The 21,338-nt window shown below is 37.5% G+C and overlaps 1 protein-coding gene across 8 annotated transcripts in view; it reads left to right on the top strand.

The window, feature by feature from the left end:
• Positions 1-21,338, top strand: part of zmiz1a (zinc finger, MIZ-type containing 1a) — a 294,565-nt gene that overhangs the window by 225,379 nt on the left and 47,848 nt on the right. For 7 of the 8 annotated variants that reach the window (XM_055162367.1, XM_055162366.1, XM_020939662.2 and 4 more), the window contains one exon: positions 2,994-3,099. In XM_055162367.1, the coding sequence (XP_055018342.1) occupies positions 2,994-3,099 (106 nt within the window). Of the gene's footprint in view, positions 1-2,993; positions 3,100-20,988; positions 21,330-21,338 lie in introns of those variants that run through there. The other variant, XM_020939665.2, reaches the window with a different exon arrangement.

The raw sequence follows: 21,338 nt of genomic DNA, 5'->3' as shown, positions 1-21,338 counted from the left end.
CACTGACTTAACAGCCCTCTGCAGTCTGACTTATAGGCTCCTCTTTTGACCTTGTTCGCCTTAATGTGTGCGCTGAGGTCAAGGGGGGCGGCTCAGTTGTCCCAGATAAAAGAGGAGGGGTCTCCATATTAATCATGATTTACCATTGTCCCTCTGGTGCTGTTTTATGTCTCATCACATCACCTCCAACATTATGCTCAGGTTCTGCTTCACGTCTCATAAATGCTCTGCCTTATTTGAACCATTAACGCCACTGGATTATTCTAACGTTAGGGCTCGAGGCTGGCTATTGTCCAGATCAGAGAGACATGTTTAACCTTTGTTCACCTATGGGACATCACATAAAGAAAACAGATTTAAATTTTATTGCGATATGAAACATGGCGGTTTTATGGGCTGGAGACAGTTAAGGCTGGTACTTTGTCAGTATAATCTATCAGATGGAGGAATAGGAGAAATGGATTTTTACAATGTGTGCTTAATATCCTGGCCTTTTTTGTTGTTGTTTTTTTACATGATAATACATAATCCGACTTTGGTTTAGCCACTGTCCGTGATTGACAGTCTGTCTGGTGGGTCAAAAGTACACCACTGTTCTACCAGAGATTGGTTTGATTTCAAATGAAGATAGTGAGGAATACGTTTTATACACTACATTATACTTCGTTTACATTCACACTTGGTCCTGGTTTGGGCCAAGTTTAAGTCCTAATGTAGATTTTGTTTAGTCATGTTCTAGACCTGGTTTAGTCTTGGTCTAGCCCATGTTTAGTTCCAGGCTCCAGTTCAGTTCAAGTTTTTCTGTGATTGTGCAAGTAGAGTGACAGTAGCTCAGTTAGAAGTGTTTGTTCTAGTGTGTGCTGTTGTTGTGTCCTTTGGCAAGACAGTTAACCCATCTTGCCCTCCCAGTGTCTGTGTACACTGGTGTGTGAATGGGTAAGTGGTCTGAGTGCCTTGAAGGTGGAAAAGCGCTATAGAAATATGAGACCATTTACCAAGTGTGAACGCACCATTATTTTCTCCTCTTACTTTGTGCTCTTTTTATACACTCTTTTCAGCCATACATATTTTTTGGAATGTGTTTTAGTCCAATTTCACAAAATATAATTATCTTAATATGCTTTGATAATCTACTAACTGAAGAAAAGTATTGGTGTGTTGCAAAAATGGCAAAGCAAAGTAATATTTCTATGTCATACAATAAGTCTTATCCGTAGATTACTTTTATGCTAAATGAAAAGTCTGAAATTCTAAATATTTAAATATAGCTGACAAATGATAATATTAAAACCAAACCATAAAGCAGAATTATACCCCAAAATGATTAAAAAAAAAAACAAAAAAAAAAAACATTAACTGCAATGAATAGACAATAACAATGCAACACTTACATAGTTAGTTTGTATCTATGACTCAGGAGTTCATAATCATAATACAGAGCAATAAACAAAATATTCCCATTAGTGCAAGAATCCATAACAAAACAAAACAAAAACGTCTGTCCGTCCGTCCTAATTACCCTGTGCTGGTGACTCTGGTTTGGGCGCTCACCTCATGCGGAGGTTGGAGCAGTCAGAGCCATCTTGACGGAGTATGACTGGAGCTATCAGACTGCCGACTCCACATTAATCTCACTTTGTCTGTCTGAGGCCTTGTGTATGTCTGAGCGGCAGGATGTGCCCGGCGCATACTCCACTGAACCTCAATGAGAATGATGATGACTCAGACTCTTGACACTGTTTGGAAAGTGAAAGGATTAACGGGGGCTTATGGCTTTTTAACGCACGTTTCAAAGAGAGGACTTATTTTGATAGAAATACAGGGAAATTATACAGACAATTGATTTATTACGTATGTTTTTCGGCCACACCCTTAGCATTAACATACATGGTAGCAAGTAAAACAGGAAGGGTGACAAAGTGGTATACACTCTTGTCTCGGTCAAAGAAGGTCCTGGATTTGTTTTCTTCCATGTCTATGTCTCTATCATCCAAACCATACAACCCCAGTTTTAGGAAAAAATATCAGCACAATCTACATAAAAGTAATAATAAATGTGCCTCTGGATAATTGGGTGTAAAAAGAGTGAGAATACAACTGGCCCAAGAACTATACCTTGAGGGTCTCCATATGCTGCATTGAGTTGAGGTGTGCTATTGAATAGCAACAAATCTGTGCAGTGGAGTCACAAATACACTACCAGTGAAAAGTTTGGACTCAACCTCTCATCCATTCAGTATTTTCTATATGTTTACTATTTTCTACATTTGACATTTACATATAGAAGACAGCAAATATATTAACAAGACATAGGGAATTATATAGCAAAGTTTAAAAAAAAAAGATAAGTAACTACTAAATATTTTTCGACAAAGCAAAAGGTGGGTAATTTGAAGATTTGGTTATTTTTAAAAAAAAAAAGGATTTAAAAAATCTTTAGTATTATTAATTTGAGTTATTTAACTTTTGCCTTTGCTACATAATTCCATATGTCTTACATATCTCATATATTTGATGTCTTCTGTATGTATATCAAATAAAGAAAGTATAGTAAATGAGTAGTAAACTTTTCATTGGTAGTGTATGTGTGACTCCACTGCTCATATTTGTTGCTTTTCGATAGTATACCTCAACTCACTGCAACATATGGAGTCCCTCAAGGGATAGTTCTTGGGCCAATTGTGTTCTCACTCTTTTTACTCCCAATCAAAAGTAGTAAATATGTAGGAAAAAACACATTGAATGAGATGATGTGTCTGAAGTTTTGTCAGGTAGTGTATAAACTGTTGAGTTTTAAGGACCCTTATTGCAAAATAGTCCATACTTTGAATTATCATATATCTTACATACTTACATACTGACCCCTTGTGGCTGGAGTCAGTTTTGCATTCATTAAAAAAACAGTAATGAGCTATTGTGGAAATATAATTAAAATCAGTCACATTTCATGCTTTGATGTGCTTCTTTTTCTAACCATCCACACTCTTTTGCAGGTGGTGAGCCGTGTGGCAGCTCAGCAAGGCTTCGATTTGGACCTGGGTTACCGGTTGCTAGCCGTTTGTGCAGCTAACCGAGACAAATTCACACCCAAGTCTGCAGGTAAGAGAGACGTCAACTTCCCTGCTATGCTAGCTGTTGCATGATCCCATTTACTACAGTTGATTTGCTCACAGTGGACAGTGCATCGCTTTCATTATTGACTTGTCTTGTTGAAAGAAACCATTCTACGCTTCCAGTCATGTTCCACACAGTATTTCAAATTGTGTTAGTCTAGTCGAGGCATGAATTTACTGTATAGAAGCTTCTTATTGTGTTTGCGGACAATTTTATGATGTAACTAAATGCTATTTTAATTTGGGAATAGCTTTGTTGCTTGATTTCAAATGGTTTCAGACCACTGCAACCGCCGTTATAACAGGGGCTACCCATTGAGAATTGTAATGTCAGATATTTTTAGTTCTTATGAAAAATTAATGTCCTATGGAAATGAGCTGGCCAGGTGGTAGTTCCGCACAGAACCTTGGGAGATACCAGGAGGAGTGGCGAATATTAAGCCATTCTTTTCATCCTTGGCTTCCTGCTTTCTTGGCGTTGTACAGTTATTTAGGAGAGATACTTGTCAATGTGCGGTGTACTAAGGAGGGGAAAGAGGGAGGGAGATAGATGGCTGTAAAGCTGTCACTGGTGTGCACTAGGCCTCTCACTCACTCTGACAAAGTCCTGACGGGGCCTTCCATTCAAGACACATAAGCTGTAGTCACTGGCTGAATCACTGATAGATTGGACTGATAAATTTGATGTCAGTTGTCCAATAAAGTTAACAGTTCTCTTGTTATGAAAATCTTCGTTATGATATAAAACATTAATTTCACTTTGTTTATGTTATTGTGCTGCATAAATGTCATCTTTATCACTTAGGTATGAAGTTGATATTGAGCAGAGATAGATAGATATATTGGATGGCCTTTTTAGCATATCTGCCTTTTGTTTTGGTTAGGGATGTAATGATATCCAAATCTCACGGTACAATATTTCCACAATATACATCTCACAGTACGGTATTAATTGCAATATTTTGTGGAGGCTATGCTACTCAAAATGCCATGACAAGTCTTAATCCAAAGAACTAAGACTTAAAAGTGCTTAGAACTGTTATTTCTTCATGTAGTTTGCACTAAAACAGAGCAAAGGATCATGGTCAATGTAGTTCCCTCTGTTTTTTTTTGAGCTATTGCTGCACCATAACAATGAATTTAAGCAAAGAAACTTGTGATTCGATATATTGTGATGGACCACGATATTATTGAGAGACTTTTGAAGATACGATATCATGATATTTTGGTTATTGTTACACTACTAGTTTTGGTCAATCTGCTGTCATATTAACACTTTATATTAATGCTTAAATACAAAGAAATAGCTGCACAAAATGTGACTACGTAGCTCTTTTTAAAGGTTTGTGGTAAAAAAACAGATCTTGAGGGAGTTTGTAGTCAATTTAAATTGCATTATTTGTGAAAAATAATTCAAATCTGACCTACATATCAGCCCAAAAATATCGTCAGAGCTTATCGGCTATTGATTGCCCTGTATTCTAAACAGTTAGTATCGGCATCGGCCATGGAGAAAACCCATATCTGTCGATCTCTAGTACTGAGCAAATATAATAAAAATATTCACAATATTTTGTTGTAGCTCTGTTGTTCGGCGAAGTATGTTTTAGTGTTCTTTCTTCGCCACATCTGTCCAAAAATGATGACATGTCTTTCAGTTGCATTGTTCTAATAAGCTGAGTTTTAGTCCTTTGGAAAGCATTACACTTTCAGTCTGATTCAAAGATGGATTATTTTATGTCTGGGTAGTTGTTAGTGTAGCCTCCTTGCATCAATAACCAAAAATATCCGGCCACCAGTTAATGCTTTACACATAATCACTCATACGGGGCAGTTGTTTAACAGTAAACCTTGCTCTTAATATTTTGCATTTCATAGCCCCCTTTTTTTTTTAAACTTCCTTTCTCCCTGGAAATTATGTTTTTTTTTCCAAATTCTCATTACTAAAACACTTCCATTTGATGTTCCAAAGCAGTAAAAAGCTCTGTAACTCCTCATACAAACGCTAATGTGTTTAAGTGCAAACACATTACACACAAAAATGCCTCTTTTTCTTGCTGAGTCTCTCCAATTCTGTCAAATGAACATCTTGAGAAGGCAAATATCCTCTTTCAGCACCGGTGGAAGCATCTTGTAGAGAGCTGTATAAGTGGGTAGACTGCGTGGCGTATTGATTGCATTGCATTTCTTCTCTCAGTCTGTGTTCCTGTGTAATGTGATTGTTGTCCAGGCATGGCTCGGACTGACCATGATGCTTCTGGGATATAATAGAAGTGGGCACGAGGTTTCAGGAAAGGGCTGTTTATGCACGCTGGATAAATGGGAACTGCAGTGTAATTACATGGAAAGAGGGGGGAAGATATTCTATGACGCGCACAACATCAGATGAGTCGGGCTGCCAGATGTGACTCCGGGTGGGCTTTATGGACGCGGCAGCCATCTTACCTCCAGCACAGGGATGAGTGTCTGGGAGAGTAGACCAGAGGGCGACAGTGGATGAATAGGCACTGTACACACACTTCTAATGCAGTACAAGGGAGGATTTTATATGAAATAGACGAGTCAAAGTGTAGTGGTCTTAGTTTAAAAGTGATCTGGAGAGATATGAGAATTTTAATCCACAAAGTAAATGGAGGTGCCACAATGTAGTTTCAGTTTGGCCTATTAGACCCCCACAAGTGCAATTCTGAAAGCACTTAAAGCAGCACTTTTAATACATGTTATCAAAGGAAGAGAGAAAATAGAAATTGAGAACAGTTTTGTACACATGTAGTATGGATGGTGTGGCAGATAACAGATCCCAAAAAGATACTAGATATATAAAAATACATATTATGCATTATTCAGGTATGTAGTATTAAAACTGTAACATGCCTAAATATTAAAACAATATTTTGATCATTGTAAATCATAATTTTATAATCGTAAAACTTAGAAGTCAGTGCTTAGTCTTCATATTGACTGCACATTTTTATTTACATGCTTTTTGAATAGTCACAAGGTTGTACACAGCAGTGGGCAGACACAGGGGGTAGGTGAAAACTGACATTTTCTGAGCATTCAAGCGTCAAATGCAAGACAATGCAGGATTACGCAACCATGTGTGAATCACTTGCAAGGCAACTCTGAGTGAATGATGAGCAGACATTATAAAATGGTTATAAGTTGATTTTCCATAATACATCCCTTTTAACACTGTTGAGTCTATTATTATTAAAAGACAGCCCATAAAAGGCAGTAGTAATTGCATTATAATTGACTTGAACTACTACATAAAAACAATAGGCACTGAAGACCATATCCAATCTCTCATGTTTTCATTTTTACTTTCTTTATGGCCGAGTTGATTGAGTATCTAATTGTGCGTGTGCTGCAGTATCCACCACAGTCGCTGTGGCGACAGGGGGCTGAGCTGACACCGGAGAGCCCAGCGCAGGAGCTCGAGTATGGGATGCTCTCTCCCAGGCCTCCAGGGAGCAGCCCCACTGTTAAGACCAGGATCGATCACGCTGACACTGCCATTCTGAGCAGTTAGCACACGCATTGATAAAACTGCAGCTTTTCACATATATGGGTTTAGTATGGTGACATTTACCAGCAGAACCGTATGTACCATATTTTAGTGATGAATAATGCCGGATGGGACTTGTTGTACCCACCACAACTCAAAAAAAGTTCAAGTTAACAACATACACTGTAACAATAATGGTCCCATAGTCCATAATAGAACAAAGCAACACCTAAAAGTTTATCAAAGGATCCATGCCATAAGTACAAGTAACAGGAAAGTACTAAACCTACTACGTTCTGCTGGCCTAGGAATGCTTTGGGTCCCACTGGAAGAGCTGGAGGAAGTGTCTGGGTTGAGGGAAGTCTGTGAGCGTCGGCTTTGACTGGAAAAACGGATAGATGGATTCAAAAACTACTTAGTCAGAATGACATTAGAATCACATTCAGAACACAGCAAGACTCAAGATGCCCAGAAAATGTCAAAAAAAAAATTATATTGACATTGCTATAATTGGACATGTCGTAGTCAAACGCGTTAAGTCCATTATCCATGGATTTTAGTCACATCTTATTTTATGTATTTTGCTTTTGAATTGTTAATTGCTATGGCGACCGTCCAAACCCTCCTCACTCTGAAACCCACGGACACCCTTAATTACCCCCCAGTCTCTGATCCGGAGCCAGGCGGTTGATGTCCAGCTCGGTGCTCGGTCCTCTCCCGACAGCAGGCAGGAGCTGATGAGCTGTCTGGAGACTGTGACCTGCTCTGTGGCCTGGGGGATTAGCGTGCGCCTCTAATCTAGAGTCACTCACTGAAGAGACTTACCTGCTGTTAGCCAGCTCAGATAGCATTAGCTCTATTAACACTGTATAGCTCGACCGCCGCCAACATCATTTCAAACAGGGAAGGTTGATTTGGGGAATAAGTGCACATTTTCTGGCCACGATTATTGCCATTATTGTTTTGTTTGAGGGAGTCTCATTTTCAGAACATTATTATGGAGAGGCCAAAACGAAAGGGATCCAGTTTGATACAAAAACAGCCCAAAGATGTGAAATGATTTGTTCTCTGCAGAGGACTTTATATTACCTGAGTAAGTGTTGTCTTTGCCTTTAGCGTATAGTGAGTCATGTGTCATCTCATTCTAGTGTCTATATAATAATAATAATAATAATACATAACACTTGTATAACGCTTTTCAAGATACTCAAAGACGCTTTACATTGGAAGACAAACAACGACAAACAAGAGAAAAAGACAGTTAATGGAAGTTTTTTTTAATGGATTTTTTGAAACATGGGGAGTGTGGATGATATATAGTTAAAGAGCCCATATTATGCTATTTCTGATTTATGTTATGATGTTGTTTCCTCATCACAAAAGTAGGTGTTCTTTTCTCAAACTGAAAGAACTCTCTTCCACCTTGTGATGTCATGTAGCAATGCAGGAAGTGCTCCACTATGCTTTTAAACTCCATGCACCTTCACTAGAATCATTTGGTTAATTTGAGTCCCTAAAAAGTAGCAGTAAACTTGAAAACTATCACTACATGACATCACAAGGTCGTGTAATGGAAATTTATATTGTGGAAAGATTTCTCTCAATCTGTCTATGTGTAAATGAATGTGATTTCTAATTTAGACCAGATGAGTCATTGGCACGTAGCTGACACAACTGTCCCCACCCCACAAACTGTGTTGTCTTAGCTGTCCTCAAATGTAAGTTAACTTGATTAGAAGTGTATGAAAGCTCTGATATGTATGTAACTTGTACCTCTGTATAAACAGTCAGAGCTCAGATACTCTGGAGGAGAAGGGGTTACTGGAGAGAGGATACTCAGGAGAAGCTGTTGGTCTCTGGCCCTGTCCCTATCTGCTGTAACAAGAAGAATAACCCTTTATGTGCATTCCAAAAACTCAAAGGGCTTCACAAATAGATTAATTATTTATCATCTAGAGATACATATTTTTTTCCATGACCTTGGAACAGAGCATTTTTAGCTTTGGAGATGTAGACCGCCTAATAATAAAGGGTTACTCAAACATATATGAATGAAACAAAACACAACTTCAGATATGTTTTTGAGGAGGTAACAACATTATAACATGGCTTAAAACGCACAAGAGTTAATTTTGCCTAATATAGGACCTTTAAACACTGATATGATTTGATAAGAATCTGATGTTTAACTGTGAGATTGCAGATTTGTGGACCTGGTTTATGTCAGTAGGTCAAATCTTATGTTTGGACATGTCTTCCAAAAACAATACATCTCCCTTAGAGTCATATCAGCTCCTCCGTGTCATCTGAAACATTATCAAATTCTAGAAAGTGAATGCAACCTATCAATGCGTTTTATGAAAAGTTTGGACTGCTGTCAAAGCAATTAAGAATTCAACGCAAAATTGAATGGTCAGCCGTCCTCAAAATAGAATCATACAGCAGGAAGCAGAAACCCATAAATCGTCACTTTTCTAACTGCAACTTCAATACGATTTATTCTTCAGCCACTGCACTTTTGAACTCCTCATGAACCCTCATTTTACAAGATATAAAAAGTCATTCCCTGATATCCTCTTATAGACTTGTTTATGCTTTGCAGCCTGTAATCTAGGGTCTGATCTGATCTGACTGCAACTGCAAGCTTCATTAGATAATAAGCAGTGTGATGCCCTACCATACCACAGTCCTGCACCATTCAGATCTGATTAGGCGTATAAGATATCGATGCGTACACAGGTCATCTTTTTCCATGCTTTACACTATGCTGCCTTTATTTCTCAACAGGAAAAAACACTCTGCTCTTATCATTGTAGCGATGGTGCAAGATCTAGTGCCACAAGATCTCGCGAGACAAAACTGCAACAAAACTGAGAAAATGAGATGAGAAAAATGATCCTGTGAGATTTTTTTTACATTTGGATTGGACAAAAAAGAGTTACTTGTGGTCTTACAGTTCTGAAAAGCAGTACTAGAATGGAACTAACTTATGAAATCAAAAAAATAATAAATTAGGAGGCCAAAATTGGAAAATGAATTGTGAAATGTTTGTATTGTGTTAAAATCTTGTCTCATTCTCGTGGACCCAATCTCGTATTTCGTCTCATCTTCAAATCAAATAAATAAAAAATTGTGAGGCCAAAACTGGAAAATAGTGAAATCTATATACTAAGAATTGTGTTAAAATATCGATCTGGATTTGACATTTATTATTAAGATGGTGGGTTTGAAAATAAGAAAATGTAAAAGGAAAAAACCTATCTATTAATATACTGTGATTCCTCAATTTAAAAAAAAAATGAATAAAAACATAATAAATTGGTCATAATTCGTACGATTGTTTTACTTTGATTCTAAAATAATGTAATAAAAATCTTATGACAAAATGATAGACCATAAAAGTCTTATCTCATGTCTCTAATTGTCTGCGTTTTCTTTTGTGCTGACTTGTAAATTTGGCCTTTCTTTTGGGTTTAATTAGATGAAAGTGCATGCTAAACGTGGACTGTTTTGTTAGCAGCGTGACTGGACATGCTCTGGATCAGCTAGCTCGTGCTTGAATGAAGTCTGTGCTTTAATGAACCATAATGTTTGGGGTAACACGGGTTGCTGCTTGCACTCTGGAGTCAGATTCTAGTTTATCTGTGAGGGGTTTTGTTAATAAAGAATATAGTGGAATATAATATGCTTTATCCTGGCTATTTTGAGAAACTATATGTTCAATAAAAAAGTTTTACAATCACAACTGAACTTGGGTTGCTACGGCATTGTGTAACTTTTCTGGTAGGAGGTCTGCCACAAGATTGTTTCCATGGACATATTGTTTTTCCTGAAAGTTTTCACAGTATGGCATTACACTCATCTATGTTGCATTTATTTAATTATTAGAGGTGTTGCATTCCTAGACTGAGTTCACCTCTCCACAGATGTGACCTGTAACTTGTCTTGGAGGAATTGCAGACTTGTCTTGATGGAAATAGATATATTTAATGCCATACTGTGGAACATCCTAGACAAAGCAATAACATTTCCATGAAGACAAGCAGGTGGCAGACCCTCCACCAGAAAGTTGCACCTTTAAAGATCTAATATTATGCTATTTTCTGTTAGTCAGACTGGAGCAACCTAATACCTCCGCTCAATTTAATTTCTTTCCAGCGACTAGGTCAGGAATCGAAATACACTAGACGGTTTGCAAGAACCCTGGAAGTGCAAGTCCGGGCACCAGCCAATCAACGAAGAGCCATATATTCTGTGTGGGCAACGATTCCTGAGATCAAGGATTTAAAGCCGGAACAAAGAGAATGTTTGGTGAATTTCATCAAGGGGAAAGATGTTATTGTCCTTCTTCCTACGGGATTTGGGAAAAGCTTAATATACCAGTTAGTCCTGTTAGCAGTGCATTACATACGTCACGACCAAATAGCAGCGATTGGTTAAATAAAAAAGGTACCCGCCTACCATCGAGAGAATTAATTCTAATGTTGCTAGGTCAGACGATTTCCACAAAGTGAAACCGTCTGATGAGGCTAATTTGAGGCTAATTTTCTGTTGTTTCCTCATCAAACATACCTGGAGTGTGTTTTGTTTCATTCACACATTTAACACACAAACTCTGCATATTTACCTTGTGATGTCATGTACACATACAGAAAGTGCTCCATACACCTTCACTAGAATCATTTGTATGAGTTCAGCCCTGGAATTCCCAATCTCAAACATTCCTCAAGAAACATGTATTCTTACTGTGATCCGTGTCACCACTCCACAGACCTGACTTATAACCTTGGCAAGTGGGGGGTGACCTGCAGCTTGTCTTAATGCCATACCGGGGAACATTAAAAGTAAAGCAGTAATGTATCCACGGAGATGAGCATGGCCATTTTTGCAACATTTTTAGGAAGAAAACAGCACACAGCATTTTACATTGTCTCCTAGGGATAGTTAAGTTAGGTTCAGTTTTATATCTGTGCACAGTTACAAATAAATTCACCTCCGAATGTTAGAACTCTCTTGGTTTATTTTTTGCCGTGCCGTGTTTATGTAGAAATTCCAAAACAGAAGAAAACTACATGAGCAAAAAAGACTGAAGAAGTCCTAAAGTTCACTGGGGACGCTGTAGATTGCTGTATTGTTTAGTGCATAAATGTAACCTGTGTTCTCAGAGATTATAGGCTGACTGCTTCTTGCCTCTCATATTGGTGTTGTAGACTTGTTGACATCCATCCATCACCAGGGCGGACTCAGAGCGAGATGTGGAGGAAAACAAGAGCTTGGCTGTGTCCTCGGTGACAGCAAACTTCCAGGGTGTGGCTTTAAATCCAGCCCTCTCCTGTGAAGAAAACATGCTAAGTTCAAGTACTGGACTTTCCCAAACACAGAGGAGAGGACAAGAAATGTTAGTATCCTGTTACCAAAGTAAAGGGAATTTTGTATTAGAGGTTCTGTGTCATGGTTTAAAGGGGCTGTATGTGGCCTGCACGTGTACAGTTTTAAAAATACTATAATCACAACTGAATCTGTGTTGCCAGATAGAGGACACATACAAGTTTGTCTCTCATTTTCAGTACAGTTGAGTTCAGGACAGGTCTCATGTGAAAGCTCAGAACCTCCAGAATTCACTCTCTGAGCTGCAGACGCTGCACTAGCACTGATTCATGTTTATCTGCAGGTGTTGGGGTTCAGGGATGAAGGTAAATCTCCACGTACTTCCGCCGCAAATACTTTTTGCTATGTGGGAACTGGGACCAGACCAGGACTAAGACCAGGACTGAGACCAGTTTAGACCTGTTTTAGTCCTGTTTTAGTCCTGGTTCAGTCGTATGCGGTGCAAAAGTCTGGCATCGCAGTTTAAGTCACATAAATGGGACATTTCTGCTGTTACTTGTTTTTTCATTTTGGTTTTGGAGACAAATAATGAAGGAAATAGTAGTTTTTTCATATTCTTATTTTTGGTTTTATTTTGAAAAATGAATGAACAAATGATAGCATTCATGTGTGTTTTTTTTTCACCATGACTGCAAATTCAACACACACGTATATGAAAATAGGCCATTACAAGTTCAAAGTTTTGTTCTACACATTCACACATTATATTCTACAAGTTCTTAAATCAAGTTCACACGCTCTCCCAGTTTGCAACATATTTATCTTCATATTCAGGTACTGACCATTCAGATCAGAGAGAGACATTTTAGGTTTAAACCAACTGGATTCGAAAACTGGCAACCCAAATTAGAGACTTATGTGAGACTCATTCTGTTTTAGCAGAAGAAGCACTTAGTCATCATTTTAAGCTTTTTTGTAAATAAGAATAAATCAGTATTACAGCTGTTAGCAATGAAAGTTCTATTTGTTTGTCTCATGCCTGAAGACGCAGTTAGGTCATGTTTATAAAATTTAAAATTGTACATACAAAGCATTTAAGTAATTGTCACTAGTTCACTAATTAGTAAAATGTGCATGTACAAATTGACAGTGCAGTTGTTTTAATAACTTATTTGGGTGGAGTTTGAAAAGACAAGTCAGTGCCACGTTTTAACTCAAAATATATTTCAATTTCTCCGTTTATGTCCACCACAAACTCGCACTGGAAAGAGTGTCTTTTAATTTGCAGTCAGTCTGAGTCGACCACACACTGGAAAATCTTTTAAAATCCCTTACCTCAACAGTAGCACGATATCAAGACTTTAAAGTAACTGTCACTGTGCTCAAATCTACAAAAGAAAATTTTAAGTGTAGCTTTAAGCCCAGTTCTTCTCCTTCAGGGACATAGTGTATAGAAAACTAATATGTTTGTCACTTATGATGTCATTATTTAGAGAGCTGAGTCTGCGCGGCTGTCCCTCCGCAGTGGAAACACCAGGCAGATCAGATAACGCTGTTTCAAACCATTTTCTATAGCGATAAACTGTAAACTCAATATTTTAAAGCCCCATTGTGCATCTTTACAGCAAAAAATTGACTAAAATTAAAGTATGTTTTTTTGTTTTGTATGTTTTTATTGCAGTATTGAGTCTTTACTGTGAGCGGGCTTGCGTCTCTACAAACCTGACTCACACTTGGCCTGTAGAAGGGCTTCTCTTGCTTGTCTCCATAGAAATGTTGTTCCTTTGGCTATAATATTTGACAGTATAGCACAAAACATACAGTATCAGTCTCCATGGAGAATGTTACAAAGTATGGTTTTAACTTTTGTTTCTTTGGAATCATGCAGGTTATGGTTCACCTGCAGAAAGTTACACAATGCTGCTTTAAGTACTTTCCTTTACACCTGTAATCCTAAAAATCAGATATCCTTTTAGATAACTTTATTACTCAAATTTCCTTTTTAATTTTACTCAACTCAGTGAATCCTTTGAAATAATGTATGCACCCTCTGCTCCTATATGACACAAAATTAACTCTTGTGAGCTTTAAACCATGTTATAATGTGGTTTACCTCATCAAAAACATACGTGTAATTGTTTTGTTTCATTCACACAAGTTTGAGTAACCCTTTACTATTAGTCTAGTTAAATCTCCAAAGCTCAGAATGCTCTGTTCCACCTTGTGATGTCATGTAGGGTAGTGTAGTTCACAGCCAACTTTTACCTTTAGTTAATTTGAGATTGGCAATTCCAGGTCTGAAATCATCCAAATGATTCTAGTGAAGGTGTGTGGAGTTCAAAAACAACAGTCGAGCACTTTCTGTACCATTAGGGATGTAACAATATCCAAATCTCACGGTACGATATTTTCACTATATACATCTCACGGTACAATATTTATTGAGATATTTTGTGGAGGCTAAGAAAATTGTGAATATGCTACTTTTTCTTCTTAAAATGCCTTGACAAGACTTAATTTAAAGGACTAAGATTTAAAAGTGCTTAGAACTGCTATTTCTTCATGTAGTTTGCACCAGAATAGAGCAAAGGATCATGGTCAACGTAGTTCACCCTGTTTTTTTGCTATTGCTGCACCATAACAATGAATTTAAGCAAAGAAACTTGTAATTCGATATATTGTGATGGCCCACGATAATATTGAGAGACTTTTGACGATATGATATCACGATATTTTGGTTACTGTTACACCCCTAATTACCACATGACACGTTGGAGCAGAGTTTTTTCAGTTTGAGTGAAGAACTCAGCCTAAATATGCAGGATTTGTGTGTTGAACATGTGTGAATGAAACAAAACACATCTCCAGGTATGTTTTTGATGAAGAAATTACATTATAACACAGATCAGCAAACAGCGTAACATGGGCCCTTTAACAAACATCGTATTAGTTGTGTTTCATGATATCTGTATATGCCATTGCCCATGTAGTACCAGCCTCTTTTGTCACCGACCTAATCAACCTTACAGACTTTTATATTTAATTACTGCTGACTAAGTGCAGCTCTTTGAATTATTCACAGCAAACAGCCGTATTTTTAGCATGCGCCCTCTCCTCTGACACTCTCCCCTGGCCTGGCTCAGATGATGAAACCCCTTTGCAACTAAAAGTACCTTTGTAAAGCACAGAAACAAAGCCCGTATAGAGATGTGGTCTTGTTTGCACTGAGTTTCCTACTTAAATGGATTGGTACAGCTAATTTTACTCGTAGCCAGGGGACTCTCCAGCGCTGTCACAGGGAAATTGCATGTTTTAAAATGTTAAGTTGGTTTGAATGTGAGAGAATTGTCAATTGTCAAGAGTGTTTATAGCTGCAGTCATTCCCATTTCTCTATGGACCGTTCAATATGGACATTTTCATCCAATATTTGTCATGATGTCTTTCGCGTTTGAGAGACATGTGGTACAAATGAGCAGCTGCGGTTGGAGCGCTTCAAGTTTGGATTTTCACCCACTTTTGTCTGGTTTCTTTCTGGATCCGAGCAGAATGTAGGGCTCCATTTATATGATGACAGTCTGAACAGAAGACGCAAAAGTGGCGTCGCGTCTTCACTTTTTATTCTGCGTTTAGACAAGCGTTTTCGGGAGGAAATCTGCGTGTATGCGGTGACGCAAAAGTGTGGAATTCGATTGGGTATGCATGCTGGGTTTCTGTGTACTGTATGTATGTGACATAAATGCATACACGATGTGAGCAGATCTTGGGCAGTGTAGACGGAAACACTCCTGCGGATTGTATTCAACTTTTCCACTCTGGAGGGTGGTTTCAAATTTTTGTGTGTTTAAACCCCAAAAATGCTGTCACCATCTAAACGAAAGGCACTTCCGATAAAATATGTTCTCATTTTAATCCGCAAGTATTCTCGTGTAAACAGGCCCTAGAAGAGACTGGCTAGTCAGGTCTATGAAAAGGCCCAAAAAAAAAAAAAGAAATTACAATGGATATTTGATAATGATTGTCATGCAGCCGCCTCTTTTTTATTGCTCATCCATTTCCATTTGAACTCATTAGTTACAAAAAGTAGAGATGCACCAATCGATACTTGTATTGGATATCAGAGCTGATACTGAAAAAATTGCTGGTTCATATATTGGATTCCAAATATCGGTTCAAACGATATTATGGTTGGACATATAAAGTGATGTAATAAGACTATTCACTGGTCAGAGTTAGAAAGTCTTATAATATTTGAACTTTTACACAAAGCTGTTCTGTAGCTACTTGTGAGATAAATAACAGCACATTTGGATAAATTCTGTCTCATTTTATTTTTGTTTTAAGGTTGTTAGACTTAGACAAACTTTATTGACTCACAAGGGAAATTATTTGGACACAGTAGCTCACACATCACAATATAATATAATAACAAAGAGCAAAAAGTACAAATGGTAATAATAGACTGGTGTCAAATAAAACATAATTATATAAATGTATTTGTACAAGTAAAAGTAAAATAGAAAATTAAGTATATATAGTATCACAATTGGTATGAAAACTATCAAAACAGACTTAGAAATAAATATTGGACCATTTTCTTTTTCAATATCTGCCCAAAAACAGAAAAATCACAGATCTTCCCAATATCAGTGATACCATTTCCAATTACGAAGTTAGAATCGATAAATAGCTCTACATTTGTTATTGACTTAATTGTTTGGAGCCAAGGATATAGCGGGTCTTTTATTACAAGCTGGAGTTTGACAAAGCACTTAGCATCTGCAGCACCACACGACACAGGAAAACAAACACAACTCAAGAAGACAGATTACAATGCAAATATTTAGACACAATTTTGCAACCGCGAACACAATTCTCATGGTCCCTTATGAAATCACTATAATAGATACCGGGCTACTGGGAAGGCAAGCCATGTATTATCAAGTGTTACAAATATTTAGCTCTTTGGAGTAAAGGGAAGTTAGCAACAAATTAGCATTAGCATGTTTTCCCATGCTAAGATGAGTAATTATGTCACAACTGCTAAATGCTAATTCGTATGGTTCCTTAAAGGTCATATATTACACAAAATTGACTCTTGTGAGATTTAAGCAGTGTTATAATGTTTTTACTTTATCAAAAACATATCTGGAGTTGTTTTTATTTCATTCACACATCTCTTACTAATTTTTTATTATTAGTGCGTCTGCATCTTCAAACCTCAAAATGCTTAGTTCCACCTTGTGATGTCATGAAGTGTTTGTATTCAAGTTTCAGTCAAAAATGGCAATTTCAAGGCTGAAATTATCCAAATGATTCTAGTGACGGTGTATTGAGTTTAAAACCACAGTGGAGCACTTCCTGTATTACCACATGACATCACAAGGTGGTTGTTTTTAATATTATCTTAGCATTTTTTTATTAGCTTCGCATTTTATTTTTATTTTTTTATTAACTTAGCATTTTATTATTAGCTTAGCTTTTTTATTTTATTTTATGTTTTACCATTTTTAAGTCTAAATGCCAGTAGTGGATGAAGTAAAAGTATAGATACTAGATCAAAACAATACTCAAGTAAAAGTATCAAATGAAAAAACTACTTAAGTACTTAAAAATGCACTTAAAGAGTAAAAACTAAACGTATTAAGCGCAGATTTTGAGATCTAATAAAGCTTCAAATGTAGGGATTTTGATAAAGATTTTGTTCTACAGAAGAATTGAATCAAATATTCTAGCAGTTTTTATTTGTTTACTTGTTTTTATATTTCTGTATGCTAAAAAATAGGCCCATTAGCCTTTTCAGCAGGTCTCACACTATAATAAAAAAATATTTTTACTTTTCAGTCCAGTTAAAAAGTGTGTTGAAGTAGAACGTACAGATACCTGCTCTCAAATGTAGCGAAGTAAAGGTAAAGTACAAATACGTAAAATTGTTTACTTAAGTTCGGTACTTTGCTACTTTTACTTCGCTTCATTCCACCATTTTCCCCAAGCATAGATGAGTAATTGTCTGTCTTTCTTTCTTACTTAGCGTTCTGGTTTACCCTTGTCACAGACCGGATGTGCAAAATGATTCAAATCCTCCTTTTGTTCACGGATGACTGATGTTTCACCAACTCTACCTCCTCCCACCTCCCCCCCTAACCCTTTTCCTCTACGTCTCCCTTGGGTGCTTGGACACACCCATTTAAAGTTGCATTACTGTACTGCTTGTTGTTGCCGTTGACGATCGCCTGTCACACTAGAGTCACTTCCAGGTTATGTTGTGTTAGGCAGGTGAAAGGAGCATGAACTTGGATTCACCGTTCAAAGGTTTACTGAAGTCATAAGAGCAGATCTGTTTTTAGTTTGATTGTTTGTTTGTTTGTTTTATACCTTAAAGCTGCATTGTGTAGCTTTTTGGTATGACATTAAACAGCTCTACCTTACATTTATTCAATTACAGAAGGTTTTATAACTCATACATAGTTAGAAAAACATTTATTGTGACTCTGAGTGGGGTCGCCTCTCCACAGATCTGACCTGAAACTTGGTCTGGTTTGGTCTCCATGAAGATAGAAAGGTTTAATGCCATATGTGAAACATTCCAGACAAAGCAATAACATAATAACAAAGCTTTTGATGAGCCCCTCAACCAGAAAAGTTACACAATGCACCTTTACTATAGTGATTACTATACTTCACTGATTTATAGTTTCCCCGACTTGGAAACCATCTGTCAAATGTCATTGCCTTTGCCTTATTCTCGTATCCAGACATAATTTCTGTTGTATCTCATGTCAGTGACAGCAGTTTGTGACGGTAGCTCTTTTAAATGTCAGATTTATAGACGCACGCTGACAGTTAGACTAAAATGTGCAGTGATGTTGAGTCCCAAAGTAACTTCAATTTAAAGCAGACATATTGTGCTTGTGTCTGCTATAAAGTTATAATCTATGACACCCGAGGATCATTATGGCATAATTTGGACATTGTAAATCGCAATATTTATCTAAACTGAATAAAAGAAACAAGTGCACTGACATCTGTGTTAGAAAACTGTGGAGCCCAATGGGAACATCTTATGCAACTTAAAGTATTTTGGTTTTGGCATTAGTATAAAGGACTATTTAAGGTACATTATGTAACTTTTCTAGTATGGGGTTCACCACCTGTTTGTCTCCATGAAGATTTTATTGCTTTGCCTGGAATGTTCCGCAGTATGGCATTACACGTATCCATATTGTTGTTTTTATAGGCTTGAAAAATTGGTTTCTACTGTGAAAAGCATCGCCTCTTCGCATTTCTGTCCCCATGAATATTGATAAGTTTAATGCCATACTGTGGAACATCCCAGGAAAAGCAATAACATATCCGTGGAGACAAGAAGAAAAGCTACATAGTACACCTTTAAGCCACCTTTAAGTAGTGGTATGACCATGGACAACAAGGCAAACTACAAGAAATAAAACCATGCCTTACTTCTGTTTACATTTTAAAACTATTGTTCCTCAGTGTATTTGTTTCTCAGTAATAGTATATTATTGTCATTCTTGATATCTATTTACCTCCAAAATAACATCACATACTATTTTCATATCACTATTCAAACATATTATGTGAAATTGACTCTTGTGAGCTTTAACCCATGTTATAATGTTAATCCATATCTTTGAGTAATCCTTTGATCCTTTATTATATTAGCCTTCCTCCTTGTATACAGGAGTTATTCGAGCAGAGAGTCAATATTACCTTAGAAGAACTGGCATCATAAAAAAAATAAAGATAAGATAACTAAGAAAAAAAGTGATTGTATTTCTGTTAGAGGGTATATGGAACAACCTGAATGATGATTTTTAAAAAGTCTAACGCTGTAGAAGCCTTTAAAAAAGAGTATAAATCATTATGTTTTGAAAGCCTTAGAGCTCTGGAATTAATGATTCATGCGTTCATTTTTATTTGTTTTATTTATATTTTGTTTCTTATATATACAGTAAGTTACAAGTGAAAATGTAAATGCAAATTTGCTCTTCATACCCTGCTTTGCTTTCTTGGAATACTGTTATAGTTTAATAGGGTTAGGTGTTATAAGCACTTTTTACTTCAGCCTAAACTCTTTCGGTCATGATCTACAGCATGGGTCTCCAACCTGAAGTACCAGTAGCTCTCCACCCCCAAGTAGCTTGCCAAGGGATTTCTGAATTATACATATTGCGCTGAATGACTCAAATTTGATTGAGTAAATGTCTATTTCCTTTGTAAATGTATAATTTTGTGCACTGATAACTGGATAAAGGTTATGTTTTATAGACATCTAACTGTACCTAATTTTCGGCTTATCGTGGCTCTTAGATTTACAAAAGTTCTGGCGACCACTAAAATGAGTAGCTCTCTTGCATTTTCATTTTACAAAAAGTAGCTCACAGGAGTAAAAAGGTTGTAGACCCCTGATCTACGGGATTGTAGTCTATGTTTTGTTTTGTTTTGTTTTGTTTAGTAGTGCTGCAAAATGACCGAATAAACTACTACTACTGCTATTTCTACATCTCCAAAGCAAGTAAAACACGTGTGTATGAAAACACAGTGGAGCACTTCCTGTATTACCACATGGTATCACAAGGTGGAACTGAGCCTAAATATGCAGGGTTTGTGTGTTAAACATGTATGAATAAAACAAAACACAATTCCAGGTATGTTTGTGATGAGGAAATCACATTATATCAGAAAATATCCTAATATCTACTCCTAAATCACTATTGACATTTAAAAGTGGGTGGCCTTTATTGAACTTTAGTCTGTTACTCATTGTCATATCTGTTATTGGTCATATGTAAATAAGCCCCACCCACTCCCACCCGCGCCCAAATCTTGTATCTACTTAAACAAAATAAAACGTGACCGCTTATTCACTTCGTGGCAATTCAAAGGTGAGAAACGAATACAGTCACATATCTCCGCTCCTTCTGTTTGTCTGTGTCTCGGCTCGCTGTCTTATCTCTCTCTCTCTCGTCCTCCCTCCTCAGTTGTCCCTCCTCCCCCTTCTCCTCCCCTCTTCCTCCTCCCCCCCTCCCGCTGTCTCTCCAGAGTGCGCTGGAGCCGGTAGCAGGTACAGCAAGAGCCCATTAGCGGCCCAAGCCTGCGCTCTGATTGGATAAGCTCCCAAAGAAACCGGGAGCCTTCCTCTGAATAATTGATGGGCATTGTGCAGACGCTGGACAGGGGAGGAGGAGGAGGAGGAGGAGAGAAAAAAGACTAGATCAGAAAAAGGAAAACAGAAGAGAAAAGCGAGGGAGTGCTAAGGTGCAAGGGAAGTGGCAGCAGTTGCAATTGGAGCGTTTTGGTGACGAAGAGGAGATGGGGAGGATGAGATGAGACGTGCCCAAAGTTTGCCAGGTTTGGGGTGAGTGCG

This window comes from Boleophthalmus pectinirostris, unplaced genomic scaffold (genome assembly GCF_026225935.1).
Source record: "Boleophthalmus pectinirostris isolate CB_2022bp ecotype Guang Dong unplaced genomic scaffold, ASM2622593v1 HiC_scaffold_5, whole genome shotgun sequence".
In the NCBI taxonomy this organism is placed as follows: domain Eukaryota; kingdom Metazoa; phylum Chordata; class Actinopteri; order Gobiiformes; family Gobiidae; genus Boleophthalmus; species Boleophthalmus pectinirostris.
The sequence above is the reverse complement of the archived record's forward strand: the minus strand, read 5'-3'. Positions and strand labels throughout refer to the sequence as shown.